This window comes from Cryptomeria japonica, chromosome 3 (genome assembly GCF_030272615.1).
Source record: "Cryptomeria japonica chromosome 3, Sugi_1.0, whole genome shotgun sequence".
Taxonomy (NCBI): Eukaryota; Viridiplantae; Streptophyta; class Pinopsida; order Cupressales; family Cupressaceae; genus Cryptomeria; species Cryptomeria japonica.
In genome coordinates, this window is record NC_081407.1 from 677,071,767 (window position 1) to 677,087,135 (window position 15,369).

The 15,369-nt window shown below is 36.8% G+C and overlaps 1 protein-coding gene across 1 annotated transcript in view; it reads left to right on the forward strand.

Annotated features, from left to right (window-relative positions):
- LOC131055192 (probable sugar phosphate/phosphate translocator At1g48230) overlaps window positions 1-13,040 on the forward strand; it is a 99,782-nt gene extending 86,742 nt beyond the window's left edge. The window contains exons 8-10 of the mRNA XM_057989787.2: window positions 10,421-10,686; window positions 10,799-10,905; window positions 12,356-13,040. Of these exons, the coding sequence (XP_057845770.1) occupies window positions 10,421-10,686; window positions 10,799-10,905; window positions 12,356-12,502 (520 nt within the window). The 3' untranslated portion in view covers window positions 12,503-13,040. The remainder of the gene's footprint in view (window positions 1-10,420; window positions 10,687-10,798; window positions 10,906-12,355) is intronic.
- The last annotated feature ends 2,329 nt before the right edge of the window (window positions 13,041-15,369 follow it).

The following is a 15,369-nucleotide window of genomic DNA, read 5'->3' on the forward strand; positions in this document are numbered from 1 at the left end:
ATGGCTAATATCAGGTTTAATTTCAGTAAAGACTTCTTTAGGAGTTTTGTCACCAATATGAGAGTGAGGACATCTGTTTTGAATGTATACAGCGGTATTAGTGGCTTCTCCCCAAAGTGCAGTTTCTAGGTTTTGATCTAACAACATAGCCCTTGCCGCTTCTACTATTGTTCTATTTTTTTCTTTCAGCAACCCCGTTTTGTTGAGGATTGTAGGGTACAGTGAACTCCCTCTTAATTCCAGCATCTTTGCAAAACTCTTTAAATACTTCTGATGTGTATTCCCTACCATTGTCAGTCTTAAGAGTTTTGATTTTCCTACTAGAGTGATTTTCTGTAATAGATTTGAACTCTTTAAATTTCCTATGAATATCTTTAGACTCTTTACTTTTAAGGAAATAAATCCAAGTTTTCCTAGAAAAATCATCTACAAAGATTACATAGTATAATGCGTTTCCTAGTGATGGTTCAGACATAGGCCCACATAAGTCAGAGTGAACTAGTTCTAGTATTTCTTTAGTTTTTCTAGAACTGCAAGGAAAAAAGCTTTTTGTGTTTTTCCCTAGTGCACATCCTTTACAAACATCTGAATGAATTGACTTTAGTTTAGGTAGTCCTATGACTAATTTCTCCATAGAGGGTAGAGCACGAAAATGTAAGTGCCCTAGTCTTCTATGCCAAATTTCCGCTTGGTCTATGACTTCATGAAGTAAGGTTTGATTTGGCTCATTACACAATTCATATAGGTGTCCTTGTCTGTAACCAATCACTTGTGCTCTTTTGTAGATGAATGTTTTTGGCCATGCCATTACCTTTCCTTCTATGAATGAGACTCTATATCCGTCATCCTCAAGTGCAGAGATAGAGACTAAGTTCCTTTTGATGCCTGGTACAAATAGTACCCCGGTGAGTTGGATTGAGATTCCAGACTTCAGTCTGATTGTACATGTCCCGACACCTTTTACAGGATGTGGATAGTCATCCCCTATTGTTACCTCTTCATTTGATCCCTCTTCCATTGAGTCTAGTAATTCTTTGAATCCGGTGACATGTTTTGACGATCCATTGTCTATCACCCAAGTGTTAGACTTGTTTGAAGCTTGACTTGATAGTGCTGAATATAATACAAATTTTTCAGATTCAAGTTCTGTGTTCCTCTCTACTTTGGCGAATGATGCCTGCTATTTTACTTTGTCAGGACAATTAAATGACATGTGTTTGTACTGATCACATCTATGACATTGGATTTTTGACATGTCTTTCTTATGCACGCTTTTCCCATGATGGAATTTTCTCTTCTTGAAGTTTCTCTTCTTGCCTTTCTCACGGGAGTCGGTATTCAGAATGTGGAGGTCCTCATCTTTAGTTTTGTGATTTCCCCCTTTCATTTGTCTTGACTCTTCAAAGAGGCAGTCATCCCTTAGTCGATCAAATTCTGTAAATTTATCCCTTGCATTTATGCCTTGTTTGAATGATTCCCAGGATTCAGGTAATCCATCTAGAGTAATCATTGATAGTTCTTGCTTCTCGACATGATAATCAAGTTTTTGCAGTTGATCTCTAAGTGAACCTATCCTCATGAAGTATGAGTTTATTGTTTCACCTTTATTTATACTTATGTGGTTCAATTGTCTTCTTAGAGCTAGGGTTTTGCTCGGATTGTTTATCTCATACGTCCTTTCAAGGGTTTTGAACATTTCATAAGCGTTGTCATATTTTAATATAAGTGGTATTATGTGATCCCTTACTGCATCTATCACGATTTTTACAGCTTTATCATTTTCTTCATTCCACATAGTTTTCTCAGGATCGTCTGCAGGTTCGGGCTTGTCTTCTTTTATGAATTTGATTACTTTGTTCTCTTTTAATACTATCATAATTCTGACTTTCCAAGCCACAAAATTTTCTGCACCTTCGAGTCTATCCTCGAATCTGATTGTGTTCGCCATTTTAGAAATCTTCGATTTGCAATGTAAACTTCGCTTTTAGTCTATTCGGATCTTAAGTAGTTAGGCTCTGATACCATGTAAATGTAAAATAGACTGTTATTGTTTCTGTGCAATCAGATTTGCTGTGGCTTCAATATCTGATATATTAGAGTCAGATCGAAGAAATGAAAATCGATTGTCTCTTATCGATTTGCCTCTGTAGGTACGAAGGCAAATGTATATATATATGTCACCAGTGTCTTCTGGTTTTCTTATCCACATCGAACGTTTGCAAAGTGAATTTGTTAGTTAACACTAACAAAATTCCAATGTTTATTAAATCATAAATAACAGAATGTGCGCTGATACAAACAGATTTAGTTTACTGTTAATGCATGGTAGCTTATGCAAGATAAGATCTTCCTGACCTTCCTTGTTCTGTTATTTATCTACATGCTTCATGTCTGATTTATATTGCATATGATTATCGGATTGTACAAACATTGCTTATCATTATGCTATCGGGCTAACAACCCGATAGCATATTAATGTCAATTGTTAATTGGCATTAATATGCTATCGGGGTATTAACCCGATAGCATATTAAATTGGCATTAATATGCTATCGGGGTATTAACCCGATAGCATATTAAATGCTATAAGTTATTGGGTTAAATTCGCCAATACATACTTGCTATCGGGTGCATAAACATTGGCACCGATTCACATATGTTATCGGGCTTAATTATATCGGGCATATTTGTTATCGGGTTTAATGAATACACCGCTTTATTTGGCATTAACATTGGTTAACAAATGCACCGGTTGGATTATATACATCGTGCACTTTGAATCATCGGTGTTTATATGAACCGATTCATTAAATTGATCAGTCATTATATTATGATATTACAATATGCTATCGGGGGTTTTTGAACCGATAATCAGCATTGTGTTAATGGTATAATTGTAAAGGCACCGATCAATGGGTGCATTGATCGGTCATGCCTAAAAGGCATGACCGGTCAATACACCAATTGACCGGTTGCCTAAATGATATATATGCCAATTGAATTCATTTGGAGAAGACATAGAAAATATTAAATGATCTCTCTCCTTCAGACCTGCAGATAAAAATCAGAATTATTAGACATTGACATAATTCCTCATATCCATATATAGCATTCATAGTTCATAACTTGTTCTTTAATTAAAATTGAAATAACTTTACATTTACGACTGAGACTATAATTTAACAGCTATTTTATTTGATACGATCAAATGCTGTTGGAGCAAGGATAACCCACCCATTTCAGGCATGTCCATAGTGCTGGAGAATCTTCAACCGTGTTAGATGAATGAGTATTAAGTGTAGTGCATTTATAGCTATATTTGTAGATGGAAAATGCATTTCCTTCAAAAACCTCTGGTACTATTAAGAATATTTTGAGTAGTTATTCAAATGTTTGGGTACATCTAGAGCACCTGATTGTTGTGAAAACCATCAAATGCCATATAGTTTGTGTGTGTGTTTGTATGATGGATGCAAAGTTGTTTGCTCGAGTTGGATGAACATTTTGGTTATGCTTTGAGGTTTAAGAACCGACAACATTAAAGCTAAAGCTTTGCAGATATGGTCTGTCTACATCTTGATGACAATTAGGTAATATCTCTGCTTTGATCTTTCAACTCATCCAAGGCATTAACTATGTGCTTCATGTCGACTACATTGTATTAAAGTAATTATTGTATTATTAATGTTCATTTAGTTAGTTTTTATTTATGCATTCAGTTTACGATTGTTTCGTTTAGAAACATCATCTTGTAATTGCTTATATGTAGTCTTTCGTCTTCATAATTAATTCATGCAATTATTATTTCATGGTATCAGAGCTAGTTTTATTTTTTGGTGAATTTTTAAAATAAAAAAGTTGTGGCTAATCCTAAATAGTTTTCTTAAAATTGTTTAGAAGTTTTTGCGATTTAAAAAAAAAACAAAATCGTGTGGAAGTATTTTCAGAATAGTATCGTCAGACTTTCTGCTCAAAGGCATGTGGTTTTTTTTGCAAATCGCGTCTCTTTTTTTCGGTTCGCGACTTGTGTGCTGTTTACAGTTCCGTGCGCAAGGGTTTCTTGCGTTGGGTTTGTGTCAGCCTATGAAGAAGGGTTTTTTGTCCATGATTTGCTTCTTGTTCCATGTGCGACATATTTCCTTTCCTTCGCGTGATGCTGTCTTTATTCACGGTGACTCTCCCTCTGTAAAGCTCGTAGAACAGGAGGTTTCATTCTGTGATGGGTCCCTAGATTCAACTACGGGGTTTTTGATCGCTTTTATCTGCAGATCGCCACTTTTCAATATTTTAATTTTTTATTTGCCGCACTACTCTACGTTTTCCATGACGAAAGGGTTTTTTTGGCTGCGACCTGAGTTGTGTCATGTGGAAGGGTTTCACATTTTCTCCTGCATTGAGGGTTTCTGAATCTCTCTGCTCTTTATCAGCTGCGATCTAGGGTTTTGTAAAACCTGCTATTTCTTGACTATTTTTGCAATCAAAATCGTGGGTTTTCAAATTTTTTTGGTTCTATTTAGTTTTTGATTGATTTTTTTATAAAATTAGAATATTTTGCCTCGAGACTATGCCCTAAATTTCGTGTAAAGGTTTTGACTGATTTTCTAACCAGACAAATCAGATTGTTTTTTTCCAAGATTGTTGTTGCATATTTATCGCTTTTTTTGTGCATCAGAAAGTGGGGGGATGGCATCATTGACCAACATTATGTTGGAACATAATCAGTGCTTCAATGACAAAAATAACATGTGAACACATCGAATGCTCACAATCTTTGAATATCGGTGTCTAGACCAAGTTGTTTTGGGTACAACTCCTCGTCCTATGGTTGTTGGAAAAGACCAGGACAAGTTCGATGAGTACAATCGGGAAGCGGTGATGCTCATCAAGTTGTTAGTTACCGACAACATGCTTCCACAAGTACCATCTGGCAAGACTGTTGTGAAGATTGGGACGCTTTGAAGGATCGCCATGAAACGTTAGATAAGAGCCGGGCATTCTTTTTGAAGAATAAACTGTTTCTCAATCATGATGGACGATAAGATGTCTTTGCAAGAGCATCTTGTGAAGATCAAGGATATACGCGATCAATTGGAGGCTATTGGTCACAAGATGGAAGAAGAAGATATGGTGGTTATAATGTTGAAAAGCTTAGCACAATCCTATGAACACTTAATTGAAATGCTCAACATTACATCCACAAATGTTGACTTGAAGTTTCTTTTTGACTTGTGCAACAAGGCAAATGGAAACAATAGTTTGGGAGCAACAACTCACCCACTGCAACACAAACGTTTACTGCCAAAGCCAAGGATAAAGGCAAAGGTGAAGGCAAGTCCTTTCAAGCAAAAGGACAAAGAAAACTAGAGAACATCCCCAAGAAAGTTATCACATGTCACTGTTGTGGTAAGTTTGGCCACATGAAGAAATAGTGCAAAAAAAGGTTGGCTGATGAGCAATCTAACCAAGGAGGGCCTCAACAGAAGGCCCATGTTGCAGAGCACACTGAGCAAAAGGAATCCACCTTTTATGCTTTTATGGCCAAAAGGCTAGCAAATCATGTCAAAACATCTGCTTGGTACATTGATTTTGGAGCTTCTCGGCATTTCATGCTCAAAAGAGATTGGTTCACAGAGTACATGACTTTCTCTGATTCAGTGATCTTTGGAGGAGGTGAAGAGTATATAGTTGTCAGGGCAACGTTCAAATTACATCTTGTGGGAGGAAACTCATATTTCTTAATGTATACTATGTTCTAGGCATAGAACTCAATTTGCTTTCTGTTAGTTAGATGATGCGACACTGTTTGAAGTTGGATGTCGTTTTCAATGCACACAAGTGCCACATTGTTGATAAGGAGTCCAAGAAGACAATTGTTGTTGGTTGGCCTCGAATATCATGGATTGTACAAGCTGATTGATACTGGAGAGTCTCAGGAGATTGCAATGGCTGCGAAGAGTTCTTCCATAAGCACTCTTTGGCATCAGCTATCATATCTCTCACAGTTGTCTTGAGAGAATCTAATAGAAAGCCTACTATAGATTGAGCAATAGACACATGGTGATGCCAAGCTTGCCAACCGGGGAAGCAACATTGAGTTCCATTCCCAGATGAACAAGCATAGAGAGCATCCAAGGTCTTGTAGCTGGTTCATGCAGATGTTTGTGGACCAATGAATATGGGATCGGTCACTGGTACCAGGTATTTTCTTTTGTTTGTCGATGATTTTAGTAGAAAAATGTGGGTGTTTTTTCTCAAAGCAAAATTGGATGTGTTTAATGAATTTCAGAAGTTTAAAGCATTAGTTGAAAAAGAGTCAAGACATCAAATCATAACTCTTAGGTTAGATAATCGAGGTGAATTTTGTTCCGCTGAATTCACAAACTTCTGTGCTAAACATGGTATTGAGTGTCAACTTAGTACACCCTATACCACTCAGCAGAATGGTGTTGTTGAGTGGAGGAACCTAACTATAACATAGATGGCTTGGTGTATGTTAGAAAACAAGATTGTGCCTAAGAAGTTTTGGGTTGAGGTAGTGTATATTGTAGTATACCTTCTGAATCGGTCCCCCACACAAGCCACTAAGAAGATGACTCTCGAGGAAGCTTGGTCTAGGAGGAAACCAAAAATCAGCCACCTTAGGGTTTTTGTTTCAATTGCATATACTTGGATTCTAGATGCTAATAGAATTAAGTTGGATTCCAAAAGTCAGAAGTTGATACTTACAGGCTACAATGGCAATCATAAGGCCTATCGGCTGATTGATGTGGACACTTATCGTCTCACATTTAGTAGAGATGTGGTTTTTGATGAAGATGGTGGGCCCTTTCAGTTCACTTCTCCCATCCAGCATCCTTAAGATCAATCTTTTCAGACAATAAATATTGGTGTTAGGCTTCCATTAGCTCTATTGGAAGGGAGGGATTTTGATGATTCTGAACTTGAAGTTGTGGAATCTCCTAGGCATGACATTGTTCCACCAAAATTCCCTCAGGATAACTTGGATCAGCATCGAAATGATTTTATTCTAGGTAGTGCAAGTCATGTTGATACACCTAATTTGGAAGTAGATGGTTATGCTCTCCATCCTAAGTGGTGGGAAAAGCTTATTGGTGATAGTTTAGATGATGAGCTTGTTGAGGGTCTATCTTCTAGAGGCAAGAGCAAGAAGAACATTGTCAACTTTGCTCTTATGGCCAACATTCAAAGTGTTTATGAGCCCTAAAGGGTAAACTTGAATGGGAAAAGACTATGGAAGCTGAATATCATGGTCTTCTGAATAATAACATGTGTTTTGTCAGATCTTCCCCCAGGGAAGAAACCCATTGGCTACAGATGGGTCTATATGTTGGTTTTTGTAGCTAGGTCGGATCACAAATATCAAGTGGCCTGTCGACCTTGATATTTAAATATCTCAACAACTATATACAATATAGGGTAGGCCCTATTTGGGTGTATGATCTAAATGTAACTTGTAACTTGCTATGAGGCAAGACCTAATTCAAATGTAACTTGTAAATTGAACTTGTATCTTGGTGCCAATTATGTATTAGGCCGACCAAGAAAATTAAGGGTATGTTTCATATAAGTACAAGGTGACATGTAGTCACAATTAATTTAATAATCCATCATCTCTCTGCCTTATGCGATCTGCACTAATCAAGACATCTACAACAGGGAATCTGATCACACCTAGCAGCGAACCTGATCACTTCATCATTGAGCGGATTTAGCCTACTTGGAGAACCGAAGTTACTCTACCTTGAGAGAGCTTACTCTAGGTAAGGGGAATCATCTCCTAAGTCTGTGATGCTTGTTGAATTTGCTATCCTCAGCCAACGAACATCATCCAAGATCAGCATATGGCATTCTGAGAATTTCGTTCATATTCAAATCTTATCAGAGTTGCAAATAAGTGTGTACTTTGGTGATCATTTGTTGTGCCTTAGCTGGGATAATTTGTAGTTTGGTTGTGCCCTTAATATATATTGGATTTGAGATATTGTTATTGGGTTTTTCACCTCCAAGAGGGAGGTTTTCCCAGGGTATCACTGTGTTATGTGTGCATTTCATGTTTTCTGTTTCTTACTGTCAATTTGATTGCTAAAATCAACACTATAAAGTACAAAGCTGATGGAACACTTGATATTGATAAATACAAAGCTTGTTTGGTAGCTAAAGGCTTCTAACAAGTAGTTGACTACGAGGAAACCTTTGCTTCTATAGCAAAGATGAGCACCATCCGACTAGTTTGAGCCATTGCAACACATTCTATCTGGAAAGTCCATCAAATGGATGTTAAGAGTGCCTTCCTCAATGGTGATTTGGAGGATGATTGGTGAAAGCTCTTTATGGCTTGAAGCAAGCCCCCAGGGTAGGGTACATCAAGATTGATCAATCCTTGGTTGAACAGGGCTTTCAGAGAAGTTCTTCGGATCCCAACTTGTATGCCAAGTGCGCTGATCATGACATCATTATACTTGTCATCTATGTCGATGATGTCATCATTATTGGTAGTGGAGAACACTTGCTTGAGCAAATCAAACAGAACTTGTGTTAGACATTTGATATGACAGATTTGGGACTCTTGCAGTATTGTCTCGGCGTGGAGGTTTGGTAGACACGTGGCAACATTTTCATTTCTTAGTTGAAGTATGCGAGGAGTTTGTTGGCTAAGTTCAGGATGCAAGATTGCAAACCTTCATCCACACCTATGGAGAAAGGGCTAAAATTATCAGCCAAACCAGATTCACTTGTGGTGAATGAGTTGGCATTCAAGCAACTGGTTGGTAGTGGAGAACACTTGCTTGAGCAAATCAAATAGAACTTGTGTTAGACATTTGATATGACAGATTTGGGACTTTTGCATTATTGTCTCGGTGTGGAGGTTTGGTAGACACGTGGCAACATTTTCATTTCTTAGTCGAAGTATGCGAGGAGTTTGTTGGATAAGTTCAGAATGCAAGATTGCAAACCTTCATCCACACCTATGGAGAAAGGGCTAAAATTATCAGCCAAATCAGATTCACTTGTGGTGAATGAGTTGGCATTCAAGCAACTGGTTGGTAGTCTCATCTATCTTATAGCCACTAGACTTGATCTTAGTTATGCTGTGAGCTACATATCTTGTTTCATGATAGCCCCTAAAGCAGAACATTGGGTTGTAGTGAAGCATTTACTGATATATGTGCAAGGGGCACTTGACTTTGGCATTCTGTACAACAGAAGAAAAGATCCTTGATTGATTGGTTTTATAGACTCAAATTAGGTAGGTTTTGTTGATGGTAGGAAGTCTACTTCTAGGTATGTCTTCAGTCTTGGTATGGGTGTAGTCACATGGACTTGTAAGAAGCAGTAGGCAGCAGCTCTTTCCTTGACAGAAGCAGAGTATCGGGGAACTGTTAAGGTAGCATGTGAGGCAGTATGTCTACGAAGGATGCTTTTTGACAAGAAAATGTCTCTAGAAGGTCCTTCACCCTCTATGACAATCAAGGGGTGCTAAAACTTGCCAAGAATCCAGTCTTCCATGAGCAAACCAAACACAGAGCTTCATTGCCATTTCATTTGACAACTTGTTGAAGATAGAACTGTGGTCTTGCAGTATGTTCCAACTGTGAACCAGACTGTAGACATTCATACTAAGTCTTTGAGAGCCTAGACAAGTTTGTAAAATTTAGGGGGCAACTTGGTGTAATTAATAGGATGACCATTAAGGGAGGGTATTATTAAAGGTCATTTAGTTAGTTTTAGTTATTTAGTTAGTTTCTATTTCTGCATTCAGTTTATGATTGTTTCGGTTAGAAAGATCATCTTGTAATTGCTTATATGTAGTCTTTTGTCTTCATAATCAATTCATGCAATTACCATTTCACATTGAACTGTTTGAACTCCTACTTGAAGCAAGCAGACAACTATGTACCCAGTTGTAGGAAAAAGCTCAGTGAAATTTCAAGTCCATATCTGTGCAGCAGTTTCTATAATTCAAACACTTCATATTTGTACATCTGTCTTATGTTGTGCTCACCATGTGATGTATGTTCTTTAATAATTTATGTTAGTCTAGGTAGCATTTAGTAGTTATTCGTTGTTGTAAGTGGAATAGTTAGTGGAAGTGGATCTTCTTTAGTCCCTTTGTAGAGTCCAGCTATTTCTCATGTACCACTTTCTCTTGAATTAGCGAAAACCAAGTTCAATTCTTTTGGGCAGTATTCTTATGTCGGATTCCTTTACATTTTGCACTAACTTGGTCCTTCTGAGCTCATGATGCAGTAATTTAATTTTAGTATCCATTTGCATTGGAATGGTAACTGCAATCTGTCAAATCTATTGACTTGTTACTTCTATCATTGTATTGTATTTTTCTAACTAGATGCAATTTTTTGTTTTTGTCTAACATGTGAATTCTCTCTTTTGTTTGCAGTTTCTTGTTTCTGTTTGTTCCTTGGTATCTGTTGGAGCAACCAGCAATGGAGGTTCAGCAGCTACAGTTCAATTTTTGGATTTTTTTCTCAAATGCTCTTTGTGCATTGGCGTTGAACTTCTCCATATTTTTGGTCATTGGTAGAACTGGAGCAGTCACTGTTAGAGTGGCTGGTGTATTGAAGGACTGGATACTTATTGCTCTTTCAACAGTAGTGTTTCCAGAGTCAGCAATCACAGGGCTCAACATAATTGGATATGCAATTGGTAACATACGCATCCCTCATAAATTAAAATGATCTTCTATTTTAATCAATTTTGTTTTATGAATATGAATGCTATGTTTTAAAATGCCATTCGGATTTGCATTTGGATGCAGCTCTATGTGGTGTAGTGCTATATAATTACTTGAAGGTGAAGGATGGTCGGGCCACAAGTCAATTGCCTATTGATGCTGCACCGGAGAAGTCAAAGACTCTACTGAAGGTATGTTTTTTTTTGTTTGCAGGTGTGATTTTTTCATTTAAATCAATAAACTTTTGCAAACTCTATTATGAGATACATGGATGGTCCTATTTGTTTTTTTGATGTCAATGGAAAAGTATTTAATTCAAGCACTGTAAATATTAATGATGGCTTACTGCATATAAATTTCTGTTACTTACGACTATGAGAGAAAATCAGTGTATTAAAACATACCACAATCTGTCTATTGTTGAAATTCTATTGTTCTGGTTTTCTTGTGGTGTCGATAAAGATGTACAAGTTGGTTGGTAGTTTGAAAGTGCAGCAATGGGCATATCCATATTCTATTCCAATACCAAAAGAATTAAATCTGATTAAAATTTTTACTTATGATGAGTTTTCTACCACAAGTCATATTTGATTTTCTGCAGTGGTTAAGGTTATTCACTCTGCACTGCAGAATGGATGCTTATGGTCACCGTATTTAATTGTATGGTCCCTTTTGAGGTAAAGTGGATGATAAAACAAACTTTTTTTTAAAACAAATGCCTAGTAAATTTTTTAACATGACCGACGACATTGGCATGGCACGCCCTCCGGCTCCATGTGAAACGCTTTTGACCCAGAGCTATGAACCGGTGAGGCCAGAAACGGGGGACCTCATCCCCATACTTCACTTGTTCAAACCCACGAGCACAACGGCCCAGCGAAGACACAAGTCCTGTGAGCACAGTGGCCCAGCAGGGGTTTGAACCTTGGTGGCTGCTTCACCAACAAAGTGCCGTGACACTACACGTCCGAAGACGATAAAACAAACTATTAGGGATAATGTATATGTGAATTAATTTCAGAATTCTTTTGGGTGTGGTCAACATTTGTTTACTGATGCCCTTGAGCTCTTTTGCTTTTGCAATTCAATTTCCATACAAAATTTTGATCCACATGCCTATGTATTTTACTTCAGCACATTCAAATTTTTATTGTGAAATCAAGGATGAACTCGTATTTTTTGACTGTGAGACAATACCATTGCAATAGAATGTTTATTAATTGGTTCTGGATGTCCTTTACCCCTCTATAAACTATAAAGTAATTTAAGTCATCAAACTTATTATGGTCTTTTTTGATTTTTCAAGAGTATCTTATTTATAAACAATTCTTTTGCTCTTTGATATTATATTCAAACTTACCCTGGTTAATAAGTACGTGTAGTATGCATTTTCCTTGCATGTTTCACAGTTATTTGTATTCAGACTCATCAGAATTTCTTCTTTCTTTGATTTCTATTTTTTTTTTCTGAATTTTGCACTACTATAAACTATTAGTACATTTCCTGTCTGAATGTTTTGGGCCCCGGTATTCAATTGTATAATGCTTCCTACTAATTAGTTAAAATTACCAGTTGTATGTGGCTTCAGCTGTGTGAACACTACAATCATCAACTTTGATGGCTAAATTTGACTTTTTGCAGGATTGGAAATTCAAGACATCAGACGTTGCAAACAATGGAAGCGGAACCAATTCAGCAACCTCTGATCTGGATGAAGAAGCTTTATTACTACCATCTTCTAGACTTTCACATATAGGGCGGACTCCAGGAAATGGCCTTGGGGGTTGATTTCTTCTTCATTTGAATTTACAGTATTTGCGTTTCATCAGATCAGATTCCTGAGATTGGTGTATCTCCACTATTTTGTTTATGATGCTCTCAAATGAGCACATAAGGAAGAGCATCAGTCCATGATCAATTTTTTTGTCAGAGCATTGCATTAATTCTTTGCCAACGAGCCTGACAGATATATTTTCTTCTAACATTATCCTATCAAGTATTATCCGTGAAGCTTCTTTATATTGTAGTTGAGCTCATTTTTGTATCAGGGCAAGATGCCTGAATTGTAATATTTGATCTTGCTTTTTTGTATAAGTGGACATGAACTTTTCTAATGTAAGCTCTTCCAAGGTTCATTCTACCAAAAGAAGGGTTTGCAGGTATGACCTTTAGTTCAAATTAAATAGAATTTTGGTTGATTTCTTACAGCAATATCGCTGAAGAATTTCCTGGACCATTGAGTTTATCTTCGAAAGAATGTTTTATATGTAGTCATTGTTCTTTGTGAACCAGTTTCTAAGGTTAAGGTGTCGATCCATAAGCTTTACACTTTTTTTAAACGAAGTAAATTTCATAATTAGGGTGGTTGTCTCTTATGGTATTTCTCCTCATTGTAAGTTTACCACTTCCTCCAATAATGGCAACTGATTCATTAGATGCCTTGTTATAGTTTTTTATTGGCAAGATAATCAACAAAGATTTTCTTCTTTTATGTGCATAATGCAGCATGTTGAGGGCCTTAGGGTTATCATAGTCGAACAATCAATCACAAAATATCGAATCTCTTTTTCTAGTTTGCAGAACGACTCTACAAAATTGCTTGATTTGTAAGCAATATACCTATTCACCAATTCTATGAAAGTTGTTAGTCTGCGGATTTCTGTTATAAAAGCAGGGGTAAAACCAAAATCCACAATTCCACAACCGTTGCTAACATCTTCCTTGCTAACATCTTCCCTGCACATACTAAATTGGGAGTTTTTGGAATAGGAAATAAATATAAAATTTTGTTAGATGCTAGAGTTACAACTACTCCATTTAATGTGAATGTAGAATGTGGATGCTTGGACATGGATATGCACAAAGCTCATAGCTAAGGTTGTGGTTGATTATGGGTGATTGCACAAAGCCTATACATAAAAAAATTCTTTGTAAATTATTAGATCATGACCTTTTTGAGCTAATGAACATGTCTAATTATTGATTGTACATATTTTTTCTATTTTGATGTGTGAATTAATAGTAAAAGAGACTACTTCATGTTTGAATGCGTTTTTGATTATAATAGTATGACAAACCTTTGATAGCAAAGGCCATAACGGACCACTTACAACACACTAGTAGAACAACTCGTAATCCACATCAAGAGGGGGAAGAAATTTAATCCACAATTCGGGGAGGAGTTTGGGAAAAGGAGTAAGAATGATCTTTCCTCCATGGTGCAACAACAGTCCAAGCAATACTATCAATTGCATCACCAACACGAGGGAGCAAGAGTGGGAATCCCCTTAATGAGATTGTTAGTACTTGAAGCAAAATGTTGATCAGGCAACAAAACCTCCACTGAAGGTTGGAGCAGAATAGGAGCAGCAGGTGGAAAAGGGTCCAAGGGGTAGAGGGGGCCACACTAGTAGCAAGAGGCAAAGGAGGATCCACGGGACTCGAGGAGCCACACTAGTAGCAAGAGGTATAACATCATCCTAGGAGGAAGCACCATTAGCATGTGAAGAGTCGTCAAAGGAAAATCGAAAGCCAGGATAGTTAGGTGATCACCATTAGTGTCCTTCCACCAAGTGGTAGCACCTTTTCAACAAGAGAGAACAATTTGTGGCTAAGTGACCATTAGAGAAACAACGAATGATATCGACATGAGAGGCCCTCATAATCCAACGATTGAGTCCATGGCTTATCCACAACCATGAGAACCAAATCCCTAGGAAGAGATATGGAGATATCAATATCAATCAAAATGTGTGCAAATGTAGAAAGACCCATGAAATAAGTGGTATCATTAACCTTCAACAAGCGATCGATAGAGTTGTCAATGGCTTCAAAGCAATAATTCTTCCAAAAATGAAGGGGAAGATGAACCCATAATGTATGCATACTGAGTGGTTCAATAAGAGGGTTAAAGGAGGTTGATCGTGGTTTAATCGAGAGAGAGTGGCTGTGTTCTATCTTAACACAATTTAGAATGTGTTATATATTAAAACAATTTAGAAGTTATTTTTATAAGAGATATTGGCAATGCATTAATAATAAAGAAGACTAGATATTATTAATATTAGACCTAGATTATGCAAGATTCAAGAAGACAAGGGATTTATTTATGTTTAGTATATTTGTATAAGTAAATATAATTATCTTGTTTAATCTATTAGGTCTTTAAGTATGTGATGGTACCATTGTAGTAGCCCTAGTTACATCTATTGGGAGTTTTTTTTATGTTTCTCAGACTGTTCCACTCTTTTTAACATCACATTAGTTTGGTCTTACTTGCTCAATAGTTACTTAATATAAGCTTTGGCCTACAATCACAATATAATATAGGTGGTAAGGAATTTATTAATGGAACTAAAATTATTTTGCATTCTTGTTGCATTTTGATATCTTTTAGGTAATCCATTTTAAATTTGGACTATACTACATGAATACTATATAGCTCTTAAGTATAAGAACCCTAATATTGGAAGAATTTGGGGAACCAAATTATTGCATGATTAAATATGAGGGAACTGCCATTTAATTTGATGCTTCTGTCAATAAGAGATAACCATTTGTAATTGCGTTGCATAGCATCTCTTGATATGCTATTGTTCACCATTAAGATCATACTTATAAGTAGCAATGAGCAAATACCATATAGCAAGTGAATT